At 44.7% G+C, this 24,242-nt stretch overlaps 1 protein-coding gene across 1 annotated transcript in view; it reads right to left on the bottom strand.

Moving 5' to 3' along the window:
- Positions 1-24,242, bottom strand: part of LOC138526814 (neuroglobin-1-like) — a 255,568-nt gene that overhangs the window by 137,121 nt on the left and 94,205 nt on the right. Inside the window, exon 3 of the mRNA XM_069637512.1 lies at positions 617-737. Coding sequence (XP_069493613.1) covers positions 617-737 — 121 coding nt within the window. The remainder of the gene's footprint in view (positions 1-616; positions 738-24,242) is intronic.

Below are 24,242 nucleotides of genomic sequence, written 5' to 3'. Positions count from 1 at the left end.
GTACCGTATCCAAGATCAACACTAGAAAGTCAAGCCTGACCATCTATCAAGGCGAAATTATTTTGTTGTAACTTTGCCACCATCAGCAGTCACTCGTGCCACCACAAATGCCACATGGTGTTTCTTTCAAAAGGGCAAAGTCTGCGTCGGGGCATGCATTCTTGTGGAGGACTGCCTGCCTTTTGTGTGGGATATTTCTCCAATGGACAGTCATTAGGGTAATGATTTTACATGTGATCATCAAGGCACCACATCAGGGGAAACCACATTGTTTTACCCATTGTTTATTGTGATCAGCCATTGGAAATTCATGGCCCCTAAATAGATGATGCTGCTGACTCTCGTTCAGCATTTGACCACTGACTGAAATAGGATTCTGCAGTAACAAAAACATTTCTCCCAGAAATTCACTCCACCCACGCCATCTCTTCAAATGCTCCCCTTTTCTCAAAATCAACACTTTCTATTCCCAATTTACTAGAATGCAGGTACCGTTCTTTGAGGCCAACACCCCTTTTCACAAAAATTGTACATCCCAGCAATGTACCCTTCACTTTACTAATACGATTTGCTGTACAATCGCAACACTAGAATTGGGAAATTGTTTTCTACACACCTGGTAGTATTTTGGAGGTGCATTGTATTTATAATGGCTTTTGCCCAGCTCCAATGCCAGCTGTTCCAGGCGCTCTGGGTGGTCTATCCTGGCAATGCTTTTCTCCACGAATGACATGACTCTGAAACAGAGAAGCACAAAAGGACTTTGGAGTTAAAAGACCAGGTACTGGTGTTAATCTGATATCATGCTCCTAAATTCCAACTTCTTATGAGCTGCTACCACTTGGTAGTGATAGTACTGCTACACATTCTGAAATGTACGAGCAATTGCAAACTGAAGAACTTTCAAGGGCATTTATCTATGTAAATTATTCATGTACAGAGAGCAACAGACAGATTGACTGGGCATGAGAAAGCTAGTTTTTTAATGAAAAACCTTCAGTTAAAGGGATGTTAAATTCAAGTTTACCTTAAAAAAATCTTTTCAAATTATTTGAAAAACCTATGATTTCGGGGACATTCTAGTTTAGTTTTTCTTCAAAAAACCTAAAAACAGCAAAAAAACGTACTTCCACAAGACAACGAAATCCCCAAATTATACCAGAGATGGTTTCTCAAAGAATCAGGACTAAACCGCCACCATCGTAAAACAACCATTACTCGGCCACCTCCATGCACTGCTCATGACACCTTTTCCTGTCAATTGATATGTTCTTGATGTTCGTGGAGCGCCTTACTGCTACAGTTACGGCTTTGAAGCACTGTGAGGTGTATGGCTCTTTGGCAAACCATAGTCTGAACAGACATGAAATAAAAAGAGTGTTACATTGCACACAAATAGTATTTGGAATTTCCAGCAGATGTTCAATTATTGGAAGGGATGACTAGTGTAGTGACAGCTGTAGTACGAAGCGTTGCAATGTCAGTCACTATGTAACAGCTGGACCAAATTTCCTTTGGGGGCACAGATGTAGTCTATGGAGCCCTTCACTAAAGGTGCTTTGGATAAAAGCGCTAAATAAGTACTGTAATAAATAAATAAATCTATCTATCTATATTTTTAAAAGTGAACATTTGTGAGTTTGTGACTGGGTTTGTGGCGTGGTGAAGCGTTGTTCCTTATACAATTCCACACTGTTTCACCAATCTGCACCAAATTTTGCATACTTACCCATCAGGACCCTCCGTACATTACTGGCTACATGACTTTTGGACACCCCACCCCTTTCCACGGATTTCAACACAAGTTACCCTTTGTGGGTGTGTGGCTTGGCGTAGCGTTGTTCCTCATACAATTCCACACCGTTTCACCAATCTGCACCAAATTTTGCATAGTTACCCATCAGGACCCTCCGTACATTACTGGCTACATGACATTTGGACACCACACCCTTTCCCCTGGATTTCTGTACCTTCACACATGAGACGTTTGCCTGAAATTGGCAAAGTCCTCAACCCTAGAATGCACGGTTCTGGGAAATTTGCACTGCAATGCACTGCAACGAACTTCACCATGCCAGAGTGAGGCAACAGGTGGTGAGAGAGCAAAGTAGATCCCAGTATGCAGCAACACACCAACTCTCGTCTCCCCTCAACATCTTCTCTGGGGTATGTCAGCCAGTCACACACACACCCATTCTCAGTGCAGTTTACTTTAGAGTGCAAAGCACATGAAGCGATAAACGAATCGGAACACTGACCTACAGAATCATTGGATTTTCAACAATTGATGAATGTTATCATGTCTGTCCACAGAACCCATTCGGAGAACGGGTTCTTTTTGCTAGTAAATAAATAAAAGGTGGAATGGGGATTAATATACATCATTCTATCAGCCCTAAGGGCAACTGTCTACAGTTGAGGGCTTTGCTAAACATTTCATGCAGAACACATGCACCATTAATAACATGCAATGAATTACAAATTACATGCACTTTTGTCAGATAGGTCAATGATGATTTCAACGTATGTCAATTTTTCAGGCACTGTTTGTCAATCACCAGACATATATGACATTCAAAGACCAGATAACTGGTGTTAGCTATATGTGCCTACAGTACGATATATGCAAATAAATGCACTAGAACCATGTTTCAGTATGGTACTTCAAACTAGCATTTTCCTTCCTTCTAAGCCCCGTGAAACTAGGACTGGCAACTGTTGGCCATTTGTGCAAGAACAATGTTCTAGCCCATGGTGCAGTGACCCCAACTTCCAAAATAACTAAACTCAAGGCCAACATTTTCCCCAACCGCACAGTCTCAAGTATACATGGTACACTTTCTTGACATTTCTTTCCTTTTATGCAACATATCTTTCACTTACGTTTGTGATTTATTAGAGAACCGGACCCCAGGTATCCTCCCCCGCATACCAAAGATAGTACATTTATTTCATATGGATAACATCATTTGGTGAAATGGGAAAGCTGAAATTTGAGCCCAGGTTTCCTCATTCCCTGTTTGCAATTTGACAGCAGGCTACAACTCCTCCCATTTAAAATGTTTAATACGTGGGGAAGTTAAAGAAGCCATTGGTAGAGTGGGCCATAGTTACGCCAGGGGATCTGGCATTGCACGAGCTGGCATGGCAAATGACATATACCTAGCCTAGACGCATACCTGGCTTTCTGCCTCCCATCAGCATAAAACGTCTACCTGGTACCCCATCTGCCCTCCCTCACACAACATAAGACCCTCATTTGGCATCCTGCCCACCACTATTTATTACATAAATGGTTAATCTGATAATTATTTGTGGAGTAAAACTATAGATTATAAACTCATATGAATGACACTTTCTCTACAGATATTTAAGGATCACTTAATGTGTGAAGTGTGGAATGTGGGGATTTGAGCCCTGGGTTCCTGGTTAAACAGTTTCCAGTTTAGAGAGCATGGGAGACTTCTCTTATTCCATCTTCAACATTAGAACCAACAAAACACTTTTTGCAAAGTTGTTATTTGAGGGCTAAACTAGTACATGTACAATAAATATGGCTTTTAAAGAACTGAGTAACAATGGAGTAATTAATGGATGGGTATGATTATGACTGCAGCAAAATTGGGTTTGCAGCGAAATTGACTACGGTCAAATCCGCCGTGAACAATTATGCCACGGCTAAATCATACCAATCCATTCATACAGCAAGTATGCATCACTTTTCCAGAAAAAAAAGAAAGGGTTGTGGCAGTCCCACAATAGGGCACAGTGGCATGCAGGTCAGGCACAGATCTGAGCAACAGGCGCTCAATCTGATGAACTAACTTTCATTGGATGTTTCATAAATTCAAATGCTTTGAATACTGCCCATCGACAGGGTGGGTATCCACATTTCCATACTTCCTACTTTACAGTAAAAAAACAGGTGTCTTTTGCCGTCTATTAACCTTGTTTTTGCCCATTTTGCTACTAGCCAATGGCATGTTGAGTGCTGAGCGCCATCCCTGGAGGCCAAGTTCAGATTCTAACCCCATGAGTCGTGCTGAAAGGAGTCTTCAGACCTTTTCCAGGGAAAATCTTTCTACAGAGAAGGAATCCCATTTTTCTTTCTATTTATCATCACATCATGTCCCAAGAGGAGACCAGATCTGAAAAGTCCCTGTTCCGGGCTTGTGCCACATGTGGCCTCAGAAATGTGTATGACGGGGACAGAATTAAGTCTGTATCTACTGCTTCCATCCCAATCATACTATGAAAGAATGTGATATTTCTCAAGGATTCAGTACAAAAAACATCTAAAGATAGGCATTGACGCCTAATGTGCTGGCCGATTGAAAGGAAGTACCCATCCTGAGAAGCAGAGTTCTCCAGAAGTGTGGCAGTCCTACGTTCTAAAGAAAGACCCTCAGAGAGCCACAAGAGGTCTAGATCAGAGGAAAGACCACACACATCTGAAAAAAGTGCAAAACATGCCCCCTCATGTGAAAAACTCTTTCCAGTGCCAGGATGGACAATCGATAAGGGCTTCACCCAGACCAGAAAAGGGCAGAGAAAAGCGGGGAAAAATCAGACTCATCCGCATAATCGATAACAACCTCATCAACAACAACCTCATCATCTAAATTATCGAAGGGCCCATCAACGACAACCTGCTTGTCGAAATCATTGAAGGATCAATCATTGATGGCAACCTTGTAGTCAAAATCATTGAAGGATCAATCAAAGCCATAGTCGAAAAAATAATCGACATTGTCATCTGGAATTCCGGCAATGAGACCAGCCCAAATGCCCAAACCGCCCATAGCAATCTTCTGGATGAGGCAGAAGCCGAAACCAATGAAACCGATAGCAAAACCAACCCAGACATCCAACCCTGTTGACGGCCGTCTCGTCGTTGGCACAATTGCCGTTTACCATAGCAGCCACTGATACATCGGCTACATCTTCATTGGCTAAAGGATCGGCGACAAAAGGATTCCAGTCTGTGACAGTGCTAAGGGAATCATCGACAGCGATGGGAGAGCCACAATTAGATAAAACAAGAAAGAATACATGCACTGCAGACCAAAAAGAAGAGAAGACGAAAAAGATGGAAGAGTAGCAACCTGCTATTGGCTCACCACAATATGGGCCCATATCACCTATATTGGACCCAGAGGATATGCCAGATAAGACCCTGGAGCACCATATAGATTCAGATTTTGAAGCACAACTGGTGCTTTCACCTATATTTTAGGATTTCGATAACTCTATGACAGTGATGGAAATTCCTTCTCCACAAGAGGAAAACAGGGGTTGATCACAACACAAATACCTGCATCAGACATACCAGCACCTGAACCAGTGGTACACCTGCAGAGGCTTCTTTCTATGCAGGTGCAGACATCATTTCAGACTCTGGTCTCAGAGCTAAACCTGCAGATTCCATTGCCTCAGGAATGGATTTCAAGGATGGACATGCAACCTCAGAACCTGGAAGACACATGTTCTCCGAGAGCAAGATCCAAGTCACCTTGGTGGCTATACTAAAGGTATACGCCACCAAACTCTCAGAGAGGGCACCAATCCCGTTGGTCCAAGAAGAAGAGGAATTAGCCCAAACAGACTCAGACACTAAGCCAAGGGACACAGATTCATCCTCAATTTCTCCCCACAACCAAGATGGGAGTGGAGGGGGGATTGGAAACCGACAGATTACATACCCGACGATCCTCCAAGACAGTCACCACTAGACAAAGTGAGAGTGTTCCATGCCATGATCACCAGGGTATATGATTCACTGGGCCTAAATCTGACAGAGGAAAAGAAGGGCTGTTTTCTATTCCACCATGAGAACAGACGCACAAACTCAGTTGTATGCATGTGTGGGAAGAAAAAGGCCTAGTACTAATGAAGGGCCATTTCTCTAAACCAGCACTGAAAGGGTGCCTTGAGAAAATGTTTAGGACACCAGACATGCCCCCAAAGGACTCACTACTCGGCCCATCCCCGGGACGGTGGTCTCAGCTGCAGCCACATGAGAGGCTTATGCCAAATCAACAAAATGCTCAGTCCCCTGAAGGACATAAAGCAGATACGTTTGGCAAGAAACTCCTGGACACAGGGGCCACCACTTTGAAAGCAGTAAATGCACTGGCCATCATTGCCCGATGTGATAGAGAAATATGGCCCTGTGTGGGACCCATACTGGAATATGTGCTGGTGGAAAAGAGAAAGGAAGGTCTAATAGGGCTCAGGGAGGGGAATGACGCCTCCAATCCTAATATCAACATTGTGGTTCATATTGCAGAAACAGGCTTTAAACAAATATGCAACGGAGCAGTGCTACAGTGACGTGACTCTGTGACCTCAAAATCCCAGGGATCCCTTGACGCAAAGAACACCTTTTTGCTCATTCGTGGGCCCTCGTGCAGGTCATCCTCGGCAACTGAGGGTTGTCGATCTCATCACCCATCAGATTACTCACAGATGGAAAATGGAGACGAATATTAGACCTAAGAACATTAAAAAAATGCATAAAGAAGCAAAAATTTGCTAGATACTATAATGCAAAATCTTAACCCTGGGATAAGTCATCCGAGCAATACAAAATCGCGATTTCCTTGCATCACTGGAACTCGAGGATGCATATTTCTATACACACATAAACAAAGCGCACCGAAAATACCCAATATTCGTGGAAGGTGGCACACACCACCAATTCAAGGTCTTGCCGTTCGGTTTAAGATCACCACCCAGAAGGACCTTCACAAAATTCCTTGCCCCAGTGGTGGCCCACCTCAGGCACAACAGTCACCTGGAAGACTGGCTAGTATGGGCTTCACACAGTAACAGGCAGCTTGGTCACTACCACCTACAATTAAAAAGCTATCTCTAGGGGTTGCCATCAATTACAGAACGTCATTGTATTGGCAAATTTGCAACACCATTCTCTTGCAGGTTTATCACCTACCAGGGGTCCAAAACAAAATAGTGGACAAACTCAGTAGTGCCATGGATGGGGAATGCACGAAAGAGATCATAAAGGTGTACAAATGCTGGAAGACACCACAGATAGACCTGTTGGCCACCCGAGAAAACAAGAAATGCAAGCTCTTTGCCAGCAGGTTTCCTCAGAAAGGCTCACTAGGGGCTGCTTTTTCCTTCCCATAGGTGGGTCTATTTGCCTATGCGTTCCCTCCAATTCCATTGATAAGGACGGTGATACAGGCAATCAGGAGGAATCCATGGCAGATGATCCTCACAGTCCCGGAATGGCTGGGACACGCGTGGAACTCCAATCTTATGCACTTGGCAGTGGTCCAACTGGTACAGCTGAAGGCACCATCGGACTGTTTGTTACAGAGGCAGACACGGCTTTCATCATGACCCAAAGTCACTCAAGCTCACAGTGAGCCTCCTGATGTGACCGAATTAGGGAACCCTAGAAACTTCAGACAGATGCAGGAAGGTCCTACAAGCAGCAAGGGCCACGTCTACAAATAATTCCTACAAATGTTTGTGGAGGTGGTTCTGCACATGGTGGACACAATAGGGATTATAACTCTTTAACACAGAATCGCACAGGATCCTGCCCTATCTACTCATTTTTGCAGAGAGAGGGTTATACTACTCGTCAGTAAGAGCACATATAACTGCCACATGCCGCTGCACCAGGATTTTAAACAAAAACCCATACCCTACCTGTCTAAAGAAAGTAAAGGTACCTGTCAGATGTCAGGAAGTCCAAAGTAAACATTTTCTCTGTCCAAACAAACAAACTCTACAGACCCTACCCCAAATTATACCTAAAGTAGATAGGCCACGAGAATGTTTCTTCTTCTCTTGGTCTTCTCTTCTCTTTGGATAGTCTTTTTATATACAGGTTCCTTTTTGGCATATATAGTTCATAGTGTAATCTCCTTTGATAATGTCTCTTGGGTTTTGTGATTTCTGTGGTCCTATCTTTGGAATACTTTTCCTTCCAATAGTTCCTTGCACGCTTGTCATCACATATATGTTTTTCACAATCTATTTGCTTAGGCTTTCCTAAATTATGATTGCCATGGGTGCCTTTTTGGCTTCTATTGCCAAGGATTCTCTCTCTAAGGCTGTCTGTCCTTTTACCTTTTTCACTTGTAAGCTTTATCTTGTTTTTCCCATTATGAGTTTCTGGGTTGTACTTTCTCCAGGCTTCCACTTTGAAGATATAGGGTGATTGCCCTTCCTACCAGGGTTTTACTTTCCAGTCTCCGTTGACTCCATACCAGGGCTGTTCAAAACTCTTTTATACATTGCTCATATATCTTGTTAACTGGTTTCATCAATGCTTTTCCATCTTCAAGACTGGGACGAGTTCCTCTCTTCCAGTGACCCTGGACTTCCCCTAATGGGTTGTTTGGTATTTGCCTTCTCTGCTTTTTATAGTTCCAATCATTCAGTTTATATTTACTCTTTCATCCTTAGTACTGAGACACATTTCCAACTGCATATATGATTCCCCTCCAGCCTTCTGCTATTCCTCATTTCCCGGTACCTCTTGTTATACGGGGAAGGTCACAGGGCTCGGCTCTCGCTTTGGTACTGCTCTTAGCTCCACTTGCTGCTTGGATCACCATTCTCGGTTCTTCGTTGGGTGTCTGCCGTCCACAGATGGCTGCAATTAGGATTTGTATAGGCTTCCCGTTGCGTTAGTCTCGGCACTGTTCTTTGGGTGCCCTGCCCACTGCACTGCACTCATGGTCACACCACTACCAGGTACTTCTTCATTTTCTTCCTGCATATACCGCTTTCCTTGCAGTTGTTCATGCCGGGCCTTCGGCATCTCATACTGGATATATTTGGCTCTTTGAAAAATTGTGGGCTTGTCATCTGCCTTGACTCCTTCTCCACAAGGTGTGATGAGGTCAGAGGGCTTACCCTGTGCATAGGACTTCCCTTCCCTCCTTCTGCTCCGACTCGTTGCAGGTAAATACAGGTCTCTGGTTAAAGAGACATTTTCCTTTCTTTCTTCACATGTGTTTCTTTTTACATTGATTTCAGCCAAACATTAAGTTGCCACACCATTCTACATTGAGCATACTCCCATACATGTGGCTATAATATTTGACTTGGGGAGTTCCTCACAGGAAAGGGAGTCCTTGTCCCCCAAAGGGGGAGTCCCTCCCAGTGAGGTGCCACTTGCCTTGACCCCTACGGAGGGTCTTGCAAAGTGGGCTCATCACCCTAGCCTCACAGGGGGAGTCTCACCCTTGGGGAGAAGGGATGAATATATGTGATTTGTCACAGTGCCCCGCTATGTGGGTGGGAGTCCTACTACAAGACATCTGCCCAGAATCTACATGGGCGATGCCCCACACCTTCACCAAGCACTACAGCCTTGATGCACAGACAACAGCAGAGGCTAGATTGCCTATTTCAATGCGGTGAGCCTCTATTACCCTCAGTCTGGGCCTAATTGTAGCTAGGTTGTCTGCACTTGGACAATACAGAGCGAGAGACTTGGCTTTTTATTCTGCTCCCAAGTGTGAGAGAGAGAGAGAGAGAGAGAGAGAGAGAGAGAGAGAGAGAGAGAGAGAGAGAGAGAGAGAGAGAGAGAGAGAGAGAGAGAGAGAGAGAGAGAGAGAGAGAGAGAGAGAGAGAGAGAGAGAGAGAGAGACTTAAGACCAAGAAAACAAATCAAAGAATAAGGGGGTCCTTCATACTGTGGTGGTAATGGTAAAAGAGGCACTATTTGGCCACTACTCCTGATTTTACCATCTGCTTAAGTCAGCGGTTGCTGAAATACGACTGGTGGTATTCCATGGGAATACAGACGCCAGTATTTCAGGCAGACTTTCTGCTGAAGATTTGCCTATTTGTATCTTGACCTCAGAGGTGGGGGTAAGAAATGCAAACTGACCCCAATTTTTTACAAATATTTATTTTGTGTACAGAAGGGAAGTAAAGGTGCTTCCCTTCAATACAGTGAACACGTTTTTTTTTTACAAAGGACGAGGGTAAGGGGTCACCCTTTTATGCATAGTGAGATAGGCCAGATTCAGGAGACGGACAAGGAAGCATGATTCTCAACTCTGTTTATTCTTACTTCAACATGGAAAAGGCCTAATGTTTGCTTAAGCCTATTACAATCCCTAGTCTAAAACAGAAACAAGTATTTCGCAAGGCTATCAAAACCAGGCTCTTTGTATGACACAGCACGTATTTATCCTGTATCTAACTCTGTATTTGTAACTAAGTAACCTGGGACGTATCTACTTCTGTATGTATAACCATGTACATCGCACTAAGACTACTTCTGATGGGCGGCATTCATGTAACCCTGAATCAAGCCTTCTTACATTCCTCTTATTGCGCCTCGATGCCTGTGAGCCGCAGTGCGCTCTACAAATCCAAATAAATAAATAAAATAAAAGGGTGCTTGTCAGGATGTCTCAAACGTATATAAAGTCCTCAGTCCGGAATCCTATTCTGGCCTACGTTCTTTCCCCATCTCTCAAACAGAAAGAAAAGGAAACACAACCAAGACAGGCTTTTTGGTAATTGCCCAAGGCAAGGGATGGCTGCTGCCTTCTGACCTCCACCCCTTTGGTCTCTTTCTCATAGGACCTTGCCTATGTCCACAGTTCCAGTTTATATACTTTTGTACAGCACTGGAGTGCCATCCCTGGGTTCCAGCCAGGTCTCTCTGCTTCTCCTTGAAACGTGTGTTTATCAAAGTCTTTCTCGCTTCAGGGAGACTTTCGTGTTGCACTTCCCCAGTCTGGGGTTCTCTCAGTCTCTTCCTCCCGCTCTTGGGCTTGCTCTCAGATTCCCCACTCTAAGCTCCTTGTTTGTTTCCCCACACCAGGGATTCCCTGCTTTATCTCCCCACTGCAGGGCTTTTTGGCTCTTTCCCCACACTGGGGTTTCCCTCTGTCGCTTTCCCCACTCTGGGGCTTCTTTCTGTTTCTCTTCCCAATCTGGGTCTTCTCTGTTCCTCCCCATACCAGGGCTTCTCTCGGTTTCTCTACCCCACTCTGGGGCCTCTATGTTCCTTACCCACATCAGGGCTTCTCGTAGTTTCTGTTCCTACTCTGGGGCTTATCTGTTCCTTCCCCACACTGGGTCTTCTCTTGGTTTCTCACCTCCATCTGGGGCTTCTCTGTTCCTTCCCCACACCAGGGCTTCTCTGGGTTGCTCTCCCCATTCTGAGGCTTCTTTGTTCCTTCCCCAAACAGGGGCTTCCTCGGTTTCTCTCCCCACACTGGGGATTCCCTGTTCTCCCCCCACACCAGGGCTTCTTTCAGTTTCCCTCCCCACGCTGGAACTTCTTTGTTCCTCCCTCAGACCAGGGCTTCTCTCGGTTGCCTTGCTGCATGCCTCCCATTCCTCTGGACCCACAGGATACCTTTGTGTAATGAGCAGTCCCCCTTGGGAGGTAGGTGTAGTCTGACTTCCCCTCCTCTTGCCGCAGAGCCGCTTATGCGACTCCTCAGCTGGACCCCATGAAGGCGGCCGTCTCCTTTTTGTTCCTGCTAGCTTAGTGCAAGGTCTTGTGGGTGACTCCTCCTCCGGCTGCTGCCTCGGCCCGTGGTGGTACTACATTCTCGCTTCTGCTGCTATGCCACACGGCTCTGGCAACGCGGCTACCGGGCTGCGCCGCACTTCCCTAGTGCAGACTTCTGGGCACAACGCCATGTCTGGCATCCTCTTTCTCCGAACATCCCCCCTCCAAATGTGTGCTGCTGTGCAATTGAACTCAGCGGCCTGCGCGGATACTCCTTCCAGATTGGTTCCTCTTATGACGTGCCTCCAGGAGCATGGTCTTTCTGCTGTTCTGCTGTTTCCCAGGAGGCGGATTGAAAGAAGTTTGGGTCAGAAGCCGAGCCAGCCATTGTTAAAGGGTTCCCATCCACCTTAGCTCCCGTATACCCCATAAAGGTGTCTGTCTCTGTGGTTTCCCTGTCCCCTAAGGGGGAGAAAACTACATAGGGATCCTGCTTGTCCAGACCCCAGGGGGCGTTAAGTGTAGCAGACTAACCTCCCTAGTCCCAAACGGGGTGTCTCCCCTTGGGCAGAGGTGAGGAACTCCGTAGATCCATTACAATAGAAAAATGTACATTAGTGGAATGCCTTACTATTATACATAAACTATTTCCACCTATACAGCGAAGATGAACATGGTGGGAAAACAGTTTTGAAAACATCTTTTTGTGTTACCACAGGCAGTGATGGCCTTTCTGAAATACCTCCATAGGTAATCCAGAAAAACCGCCTCAGCTGGTAGCAAGGTCTGAGTTGAGCTTAAGAAATACCACCAGCGGAGGTGGTGTCTTTCACTTTCTCTGGTGGTATTTCCTACTAAGTCTACCCAACTCTGAATGACCCCTTTAGGTACAATGAATATCTGAATGTTACATCTTACTGTGTGGGTTTTTGAACTGTGCCCAAAAGGGAGTGCCACAAACAATCCAACAGTCATTTCAATAACCACCATGTAAGTATGGGTGCTATTCTGTGCTATTAAACTCTTGTTGTATTGAACTCACCAGTGATCAAGTATGAGTTGTGATAAGCTGTTGAGGATTGTAAAAGACCAATGGTGTATTCTCAAAGTGGTGCCAACATAACTCGCCAGGGTCACAGAATCTGACATTTAAATGCATACATTGCTGCTAGGCAAAGAAAACATGTGCCTGAGGCCTCCGCTCTTCTCCTGCTCACTCACTGTGGAGGCCACCCAGGCACGTCTACACAATTACTGGAATTAAGACCACTGCCTCACCCCATCTACACAGTAGCCGAGCACGCCTTTTAGCACTCTGTTGTTTCAGGGCAGGCTAGTTTCTGAAGGATTTTCTCTTTTTCAATTATTTATTTTTATATATTGCAGCACTGGCTCAGGGAGCAACAGCCTAGCCCGCCTGGGGTGCAATTGCCTCCTTGCCACCCCTTCCCAGCCCGCCCTGCTGTAACAGTGAATATTCCATTTACCATTCTAGGGAGGAATTACCACTTGCATTGAGAGCTCTACAAATGGGCTTAGTTTAGTGATTGTTGGGATGAATGTATATTTGATTTCCCTGTTACCAGGGTGAACACTATAAGTTATCTAGGATTGTCGATGTCATGTACTTCTTCCACTCAAAATCAAAAAGAAAAAATTAGGGAAAGGTTATTGCCATGTATCTCTATAATGAAGGTGGGTAAACATGAGCTGTGTATGTTCTCCGTGGCACCCTTAATTGAGTTGTACAAACTAAAAATAACAGCAATGTTTTTATATGGCCGTGAATTGACTTAATTTCAAAACCGGAGGTTCCTCGACTCCCCAGAGGGAAAAATCTGGAGGGCTGCCTTGGGTCCTCCGAAGACCACTCCCATCAGTGAAGTTCGTCTTGAATAGGGGTTAATATTGTGGTGGGTCCAGTATATAAAGCGAAGCCTGACATTGTTCTATAAACTAACCATGGCAGAGGGCACTAGTCTGGGGTCGCACCTGTACGAATGTCTAACAGATAGGTTGAAATCGGCCCCGTTCTTGAGAAGGTTTGAGGAACGGTGTAAGGCATTTGAAGAATTGACTTGATTAAAATAACCAATTCAGGTTATGTAAAGAAGAGAAAGATCTGGCAATGGACACAATTTCGGACATGACAGACCTGGACAGATTGAAGCTGTATAGGGGAAAAGAATTATACTATATTCCTAAATCAACCCCCCGGTCGTACTTCCTCAAATTTATGTCTCAGAAATTCAGGGACTGGTACTTTAAATTGAACATCTTACCAAAATGGAGGTCATTGGGCCTAAATTGAAATTGCCTAGAACCCTGCAGGACTGTCGGGCGTGTGGTGACCCGGATATCGAATCCCTGGATCATCTGGTTCTGAGCTGTACTTCTTTAAGGGAAGATATGATAACTATTGGGTCCCTTTATACACTCCAATGATCAAGCGATCCCTCCTCTGTTATGGAATAGGCTTATGATGACCTCCTGTCAGGGCTTGATATTGGCTTTAAGTAAACATTTCGAAAATGTCTTCCTAAAATGATATCATATTGCGCAACAGAGGGAGAAGGAATGGCGGGCCATTTGGGATTAACTGTGTCTTCCATGATGTAATCAATGGTGTAATCAATATGGTTGAGAAAAAGATGGATTAGTGTCCGTGTTGGATATTGATTTTATTTCTTGAGCATGTTCTGCTTTTTTTTAGATTTATAAATATAGTGTAAAAGTTTAAATGTAAACTAAAAACACTTAAAAAAAAAAAAGTACATTTAAAAAACAAATGTAAAAAAGGAATTTATATTTTTCAGTGTTTTGTCCAGAAGAAAATGTAATCAAATGAAGGGATGAGAGCTTCCCTTACTGACAGGCAGCACTTTAACTGAGGCCATTACTTTACTAGTGTGGTGGTGTAAGTACATTAAGTCAGGCTGTGGATGTCTGATTGCCTTGAGTTGTGCTCAAGAGTTCCTAGTAGCTGTGTTGGTTACTCACCAGATAATCATATTACATTTCCTGCTGGTAGCCAGAAGGGGTTCTGGTAAAACAGAGCCCACTGATGGAGGAGTCAGAGCCAGAAATGGCCTATATGCTAATGGAGTACTGGAGGATAAAAAAAGAGAGTTTAACAAAAGGATCTCCCCTGTGGTGATTTCTCTGGGGAAATCCGGTGTTCAGTCTAACTTTCAGAGTTGTTAGAAGGTGGTTGTGTTATTCCTCACATTACATTAATAATGACCAAAACTAATTTGGGGAATCCCTCTTTCTTTAGTTGCATTTGATTAAACAAGTCCTGCGGCAAATGGGTTTACTTGTAGGTTGTTCCCATTAGCATATGTGGAGTCATGGGCAGTGCGCAGAGCAGCAGTATATTTCAAGCATTGTTTTTTCTTTTCATTACATCCAGAGGTTTTTTCACTTCATTTCTATTGTGCTTTTTGAAGGAATACTTACCCATTGCATCCCTTTAACCAAAGTCTTATCACTGAATTTCAAAAGTCTTTTTTTAGGGGAATCGTTACCATAGCATGCCTTTAATCAAAATGTGTATGTGAATATTATGTTCAATAATATACAGTATCCTACCATGTGGCAACGCACTGTGTGCTCTTTACCTAGAGCAGAGGCCCCAGGCCCCCGGACCCAAACCTTTGGTCCACTGGGCATGGTCTGGTACAAGGCCAAATGAAAGGCATGACCTAGGCTAGGAGGGTGTGGGAGGTAGGAGGAAGTGCTCATTCAGAAGTGGCTGGAGACGGGAAAAGGAGCAGGATCTGGACTAACCGAGAGCCCCTGGAGCCTGGCGAGAGAAGGGGATGGAGTCTGAGTAGAGACTCAGAAGGCTGGGGTAAGAAGGCGACAGGAGCATTCAGGGGAGAATACGGATGGCGAGGAAAGAAAAACCCTTGAGAGGAAACAAAGACCCTGGAGATATGGATTTAAAAGACCGATAGGGTGGGGAAAGGAGGACGCAGATGGATGGAGAGAGAAGGCTCAGATGGTTGGTAGGATAGCAACCCTGAGGGCTGGGAATTGAAAGACCCAAAGGCATGAGAGAAGAAAATGCTAGAAGGTGGATCAGAGGAAGACCCAGGGGCTCATTATAACTCCGGCGGTAGCCGTGCCGGTAAAAACGGCAGGCTGCTTCCGAAGTTGCGTTTTTTTCCCGACGCCTGGCTTTGGGAAATCACTGGGGCATTACAGCCCGGGCGATCCGTGAAGCCAGGTGCTGGAAAATGTAATTCCCCATTCACATTCGAATACCAAAGGACTCAATGGGAATGGGGAGGACGGATGCACCGGCACCATTGGTAATGGTGCTAGTGCTACCATCAAAGTCTGCAAGCGGGTGCCGTTCCGACCCGCCAGGTCAGACCTGGCGGACGGGAGGGCATCCGGCCCGCAAACCTTTGCTGTTACCGGACCCGCTGGGACGTAATGAAGCCCCCAGAGTCCTGGGAGGAGCATGATCCAGAAGGTTGTGAAGAGAAAGACATAGATGAGTGCGAAGGGAAAGAGCCAGAGGGATGGGAGAAGAAAATACGCACAGGGTTAGGAAGTGAAATATCTAGAGGGCTGGGATCTCAGACCAAGGGAGACGAGCAAGACAAGAGGAGTCTGAGGAAAGAGATGACAAGTTGGTGGATGAGTTGCTGAAAGAGGTGGAGTAAGGAGCTGGAGGATGTGGTAGAAAGAAGTGAAGAGAAGAAGTGGAAGACCTCCAGTAGGTAAAGGATGTGGTGATAGACAGTTGCGTGAGGAGTGGAATAGTGTTCTGACAAAGTAGGAAGACTTTACATCAGCAGAGAGATGTGCGGTCGGGAATGAGGATGAAAAGGATTGGACCCTAAAACCTTAAGGAATTACAACTAGGAAGGGTGGATGAGTGAGCTTCTGGCAGGACATCCAGGAGGGGCAAGAGAAGCTTAAAAGGAAGCCAATAAAGAGTACACCCTAGTGCAGAATCATTTAGTAACAAGACTGGAAGCAGGACACTGGGGGCCAGGGGTAGGGACTGGAGTAGGTGGTGCAAAAACCAGGACAGAGAGAGAGAGTGATGTGGTGAGAGACTTGGTGAGAACCCTGTCAAGACTCTAGGGCAGCCTCCTGTCTTCATGTGTCTCTGATCCTTGTTGTAAGGGTGCTCCTGACATCCATACTGATGGGGTTTACTAACATGCTCCAGTCCAGAGTTGAGATTTGGGAGGAGGCTCCCCCTCATGGAATCCAGAAGAAGTGGAAAAGAACCCCTTGAAACTGGGACTGAGGTCCAAAGAAAAGAGATTCAGAGAAGAATGGTGTCGGAACTCTTCAAACCATACACTGTATGCTTACGGGTTATTGCCTTACCTAACCTGGAGAGAGCCAGCCACACAACTACAGAGAACTAGGAGAATATGTTATTTAGACACTTTATAATTCCCTGAGGACCCTTTCTTTTCAAATTGTCCTGAAGCACTGTACACATCTGGGAGACTCGTCAGACTGGCACAACAATGTTTTTTTTAAAAAATTAATGTGACCCTAATGTGTACACTGCTCCAAATAAAGTTAATAACCACCTCCTTGTGTCAGGCCCTTTTGTATCAATCAATGTCAACAATTTTACAGTACTTTGACCAGAGCAGCACATTCAATCCTTCCACAGGGTCCCTCGAGATACCATATAGGCCCACGGTTCATGACCTCCAGCCCTTCCCACTGGACATTTTCCACAGTATGCATTTTCCCCCTAATTTCCTACAGTGATGTGAGGTGACCATTGGTCAGAATGTGAGGTCATGGGCAGTTGCCCACTTGCCCACTAGGTGTACAGTGCCCCTATGACAAAGGTATGGTTTGCCTTCGAACATGCCCAAGCCCTCCCAAGCCACCAAAAATGGAAAACGGCCATGTCCTGGGGCAATGGCCATTGCTGACTTTGGCTGGGGCAGAGAACTCGACAACGCTCTGTCTCTCAAAGTGACCCATATTGGCCATTGGCCAAAGCCTATGGGCAAGGCCAGTAGAAAACTTGCTGCTAAAGTGCCTAGTTGCCAGAGCCTGTGGCTATGCCCTGGGTCCCACATGCATCACTGAATGATTACTGACCATGACCTTCGCCATGGCCATGGGCCACTGTGCCCCAGAATTGTCCATTGGCCACTCTAGTCTCCCTAATGACTACAGTGACCCTAGGTGTGCCCCTCAGGTTAACACTCTCATCCACAACTAAAGTCCTGGGTCCAAGACCCAGATGTTGCCTGGGAGCCAGCTTAGTGTCCAAAGTGCCTCTCCAGTGGTACATTGCCCCTCCTGCTGAATGGCCATTTGTGATGTTTTTACGGGACATATTGCACACCTCTGGGGAATCGATCACCCTCCCCGGCATCTGGGCAACTTCATTAGGGCTACATATGCCCTTCTTTGCATTTTCTGAAGTGTAGGTTCTGGATGGACACCACTTAAAATCTATGGGCCACAATGGCCCATTCCACATTGTTATTCCCCCTGCAACCAACCAGATTGCCTTTATTTCACCATGCAATGTGACCACCCCTCCTGGATCTGCACGCTAGAGATTACATTCACCGGCGAGAGGTCATGCAGACCGGAACCCAAGAACCAAATGCTGTGGGCCAAAGGTGGTGTGTGGGTCTGTGGACTGTTCGGAGTTAACCTATACATCATTCATTGGTTTTTGCCACTTTGGGGCACATTTGTACCCATTCCATTGGCTTCTTTACAGAGATATTTTACATTTAATCTTTCACACACACTGCCTTATTTTCAATAGATGGATTAGGGCCGTGAAAATCCATACAGACATGGCTTCATTGCAGTTCCAAATGGAAGAAAGTGTTTCCTGCACGCGAGTCCTATTACGAATTCTTTTCATCATGATCTCTGCTTCCCTAAAACCATATGACAATAACATTGCCCTGCTCATATCAAGAGAAGCCAGTAACTCTGTGTCAGGACTTTATTCTCATAGGGTTTCTGTTATAGCTCATATCTGGAATAGCTCTAGCCAGGGATAACCTGCTTCTAGAACGCTGCTTAGTGATAGTTCCTTGGTTGTGGAATTCTGTGATGTTGTTGCTTAGACTGTGAGAGCCAGGGCATTATGCCTGTGGCAGTTGATGGAAGATAGCCAGAGGGTGGTGGTGTGCCCTGAATCTTCCTGTGACTTTCTCAATAAATCTTCAGAACACAGCTTCTGCTAATGCCACCTGCTTTACAACAGTGCCGATGAGCAGACACATCTTGGGTGACTGGAAGCAGGTTATGGTATGGACACACTGCTGCCACCTTCTCTGCACAGTCATACGGCCACTTCAGAGACCAACTTTATGGGCCACCCCTAATGCATCCACTTGATTCCATCAGAAGGAGTGTTGCTTGTGGGGCCTGCTTCTCAATGCCAGGTCTGCATGACCTGCACATAAGCCGCAAAGATAGGGAATTCAGTGACATAGCTGCACCTTGGCAGCTTCCCGCGCACCTTTTCTTTTCTATATACTGCTATAACGCAAATTAACCTATGATTGCCCATCCAGCTCCAAAGCCAATTGTGGAATGGGAGTGGCTAGTGGGACGCCCCTGAAAGAAGGCTTGAGTGCAAGCATTGTAATGCACGCGCATTAAAGAGGCGACTCATAGCAACCTGGGCCAGTATAATCGGAAATGACTTCTACAAGAGCGCACCCTACAGGTGAGGAGAGGTGGTGCACGCAGAAACATGAGCTGACATCATAGCTCACCCATGCCTGAGAAAAGGACTTCTGCATGAGTGCATGCTCTTTGTGAGGATGAGAAACATGGCTGAATCCCTGTTTTTACTCTGGTTGAGCACCAACCACAGCACAGTAGCTGCACCTCATGGGGGAAAGTACGAGCAGACTTCTGGGTCTGGAATGTGGTAAAAGCAAGGCAATGGAATAATGCAGGGAGAGACCACAATTCGTACCTAAATTGGACTCACTATGTGACCAAGCCCAAAGGTACTAATAGAAGAGCCCTGTCCTGTTCCATTTTTTTTACATTGGGAGAAATAAATGAATACTCTAATCACCTTGCATGATATCATTCTTATTTTAGTTTGTTGTACCATTCTTATGATGGTTGTGACAGAGTGCCTTTCCAAACTTTGTTGACATCTAGTGTAGTGACCAAAGGGTCTGTGAGCCCCCCAGAGCTATTGGGTGATGGGGTCTGGGGTGGAATGAGGATCATATCTTGGTCAACCACACTCAGTCCCTGTCCCAAGGAGGAGGACTGCCAAATTAGGCCATACACGCCCACTCGCCCTTTAATAGAGACATCCCCTGCAGCTGGGTAGCTAAAACAGCATGCAACCAATAATGCAATGCCCTCCCCTTTCCCAATGAGAAGTACTTTATGTATTCCTGGAGCAGAAGAATTTGTAAACAGCATCCCTTTAAGTGTAGTGAGCACTGCTTTCGAAGGAAACAATGTAGAAAAGGAATTTATTTTTTATTTTTATTACTTGTTGGAATCACTTACAAAAGAAGTTTTTCAATCTTTGCATCTCCGAAATAAAAGGAATGCAGAATGGAATAAAACAGAAAATATGTTTGAAGTTGATAGGTTTCCCTGTGTGTGTGGGAGAGAATCTTCAAGTGCTTTTTTGTATAGGGTTGTTGCTTTGGTCGATGTTTCCCAGTGCGCTCAAAGGGATTTTTGTTGTCGCTTTTATCCATGAGGTTTTTTTTCTCCATTTATGAGGCGGGCACACCAGGAGTTTTCCTCACTCAAAAAGAAATGGAGAACTTAGAGGTTCTAAGTATGACCTTCTTATTGATTGCGTTTCTGGGCATGACAGCAGTAGATGTCTTATTGTTTCGATCTGCATTTAAATTCCTCAAGCGCCGTTAGCAAACAGCTGCTCAGACATTAAAGGCACATCAGATTTTATTACGGCACTAGCCCAGCGAGTCTGATCAAACATCAGAGGCACACCCCACTTTTCTATAACAATCGCCAGAGGCGTTGCTAGCGGGAGAGTCTAAGGGGGCTATAGCCCCTGGTCTTTTGGTTGTAGCCCCAGATAGAATCTCAGTAGCTACAACCAAAAGACTGGCTAGCCCCCAATCCTGACAGTTCCGACATCAGCTTAGCCCCGGGTCTTTTCCAGACCTAGCAACACCCCTGACAATCGCACAGCACGACTACTTCAGAAATCGGTGATGTATCATTTTCCCTGCACCATAAGCTGAAAGTATTCAGGTTGAGTACATCCAGGATCAGGAGTACTGGGAAGGCCCTCAAGAGTTTGAAGGACTCCCTATGTCACCACCATTTTAATCATGCCAACTTTAACAGTTTATTCTGTAAATGAATGACTCCAGGGTAGAGGGTTAGGGAAATACACTCAAATTCATAATAGAATAGAACAACCCATCCATCATCTATCAGCAGAAAGCTCCATCCCCATGAAATGAACTAAGCCACCATTGATGTTTAGTGTCTGTCCATTAGCTGGGCCAAAGTGGCCCTCAAGCAATACTTGACAGGATACAAATTCACACTGGGCATGTCCATGACAAGCTCATTTGGCTGCCTGGAGCCAAAGATACCACCGCCAGAGTCATGAGTTAGTTCCTTGCTCTTCGCCGCTATTCTTTTTCTGTTGACCATAAAAAGGCCAAACACCAGGCCACTGTGGCTTATTTATGTTAATAACTCATGGTAGAAGTCCAGCGGTATCAGAAAGAAGAGGGGGAGATTTGTGATAGAGACCATATAGTAGGGTGACCAAGGGGGCTAGGTGCCTCCCAGAGCTAGTGAATGATGTGCCAGAGGGTTGCACTGTGAAGATCCCCTTGTAAACTGCAGTTAGTCTTTGCCCCAAGGCAGAAGGCTGGGCATTCAAAAGAGGAAAAAATCTGAAATATTCACTTGTAATGATGTGTATCTTAAACCAGGATATGAGAAGACATTAACAGGGGGAATGGGGAATGATGAAACCTATTGGAGATAGTCCATGCAGAGAATGTAAATGCTGTGCACAAACGAATCAAACTACACAAGTCGAGATTGGACTGAAAGATCGATGGAAACAACTAAAATTGACAAATTACAACACTGACTGGATGATATATGTGATCTGGTGCCTGTGTAGTCGTATTCACATTGGTAAAAACCGAATCTAAAATAAAACTAAGAATTACAGAACATAAATGTATTAGAAATAGTACACCAACTGCACCTTATCACTGGCACTAATGGAAACACAGTGAATTCTTTTGACAAAAAGTAATGAGATTGGCTTGAATGACATGATCGAGTGGCAGTCTATTTAGTTAATATTGGATAGAACAATGTTCTGTCTGTCCGAGCAGAATATCAATTAGACTATAGCTATAATATTTCAAAAAAGGTAGCAGGCGCTCCTCTGCAGAAACAACATGGCATGATAACCTGTTCTGAGATGAGAGTTTGCAGCATACGCTTTTTGCTCACTGCGCCTGCTACCTTTTTTGAACTATAGCTATAATAGTTAATGCCGTATACCAATCCCAGAATGTAATGCATGGATTCGTCCAAATCAATAAATGTGGAAATAGCATAATGCACTTGATGAATGCCTATAACTCACCTTGGTATTTAGAATGATGTTGAGATTAGAAAGTCCATCCTCAGAGTTATAACAATAGGAACCTAGCTAAACACGTGGTATAATTACTCTCTCAGAATGAATATCGGGACACACGAGAGTCTAAGTGTTGAATTGATAAACACACGTAGTTCTCGGTATACCTACCATGAGTAGTTGTGTCAAAGGTCTTCAAAATCAACGTTTAGCTGGTATTTATTCTTATGAGCATTCACTACATCTTCTAGCATGATCCACTAGCTTAAGATGGCTGATTCCTTAATATACATTTACCATTGAGTTTCAGTGGATAGATCGTTGTTTAACTGTATAGTAACTAGTACATGCTAAGCAATCCAAGTTTATGCGCCCATTGATACGAGAACCATACGGGACGCCTGACTAAAACTGTGACATACCGGTAAGCGAACACACTAGTATATTAAAGACGCTATTTAAGACAGCTAGTATTTAATAATACATAATTCTTATCGATCGCGAATTGATACATATACTAGCCCTAAAATGCACTATAGTAGATCTAGTAAACGACACACGCAAGAGTTAAACCACGTGTTGTGCCTATCGAATTGTGAATATGATAAAATGAGGAGCAAGGTATTGTTATCGTTAGACTCATCATTAGTATCTGTTAGAATCACCATTACCCAATCATTACACTTTGCAATGGAATTATTCCATTATTGCATTCTGTTTAGTTCTGATTAGTACATTGCTGAAGTAGACACTGTCCACATATTAGACTGTCACCTTTGTATGCATTTGCAACATGCTTTTAGAATGCTATTGCCTCCACTTGCACTTGCACATATTTGAAGTGCCATGGTAGTGTTTTAGAGACACAATATATACTCACCATGATTTGCTGTTCATCTATGTTTGCATTAGATATAGCGCTTAGAGAGAACATGCATTGCTTGCACTACACACACTGGCATATTTGAAATGCCATGAAAAGCCATTTAGTATAGCACACATGTATGCTTTGTAGAGACGCATTTAGAGATATGATTGACACACATGTATGTATGTATGTATGTATGATTCAGTATGCACCTAGAATGAGTTATGCATTTAGTTAGTGCTTGCATTGCGAGAGATTTGCGGTAAACACTAGGAAGCATTCAGAATGAGACACGAGGCCTATGAGCCATTTTTTGATGGAGAAAGACAGAAGTTGCTCAGTGCGGAGAAATGTTATGGTACACTGTTCGTTAACATTGGCAGACATACACAGATAACATGAACCCTTGTCCGAGAGGGAAGCTTATCAGCATGGCTGGTGTGCTTCGCAGAAACTGCAAAGGTGGGGGCTGCACCAAGGGAGTGGGTAGACAGGAGAGAGAGAAGCCTTTTCACACAGAAGAGGTGCTTTAAGAACGGGGCCTAAGAGCTTTTTGTAATACAGAGTGAAGCCTACAGTGGAGAGAATGGAGAAACAGGGAATAGATGATGTATTTCGCGACATACTTGGAAGGCCAAGGCAGAGAGATATGAGGTCACGCTGACAGCACACGAAGTAACAGGATATGTCGAGACAAGTAACACGCAAGGAGACAGGCAGGCATTTTGCTAAATGCTGAGGGAGAGACATTCTTAGACATTCTGTGCGTCATTGGAGACTATAACCAGGAGGGCTGGAGAGAGTTCGAGGGAGTTCGAGGTCTGCACTGGGAGAACTGCATGAGGAGAGTTGAGACTGCACGAGAGATCGGGAGAGCCACAGAGAGGGTTGGCTGGAGATGGTGCTTGGTGCAGCAGACTGATGGGCCTTGATGAGATCGAGAGCTTGGCAGTTGGCAGTCTTCAGGCCTGCCACTGGCTGATTGACAACAGAATGGTAAGTATGGGTTTGGCCTAGGCTTAAATTGATTGATAAGAACAGACACAGACACACACAGGTTTGGGTGAAGGGGAAACTAGACAGGGATTGTTTAGAGTATGAAGATGGTGTGGATGTGATGGTGTGGATTTACCCATGAAGGTGATGGATGCTAGCGCTTGCATTAGATTGCATTAGAGCCACACACTTGCAGCACAGGCTTACATAGTTACTGCATGGTAGCTTTGCACCAGATGTATAAAAGGTGCAAATTAGACATAGCATTAAAACTGCCTGCATTGTCATGTATTATGCTTAGCTGTGTGTAT

Source organism: Ambystoma mexicanum, chromosome 14 (genome assembly GCF_040938575.1).
Source record: "Ambystoma mexicanum isolate Mex_15411 chromosome 14, UKY_AmexF1_1, whole genome shotgun sequence".
Taxonomy (NCBI): Eukaryota; Metazoa; Chordata; class Amphibia; order Caudata; family Ambystomatidae; genus Ambystoma; species Ambystoma mexicanum.
This window is presented reverse-complemented; position numbering and strand designations above follow the sequence as displayed.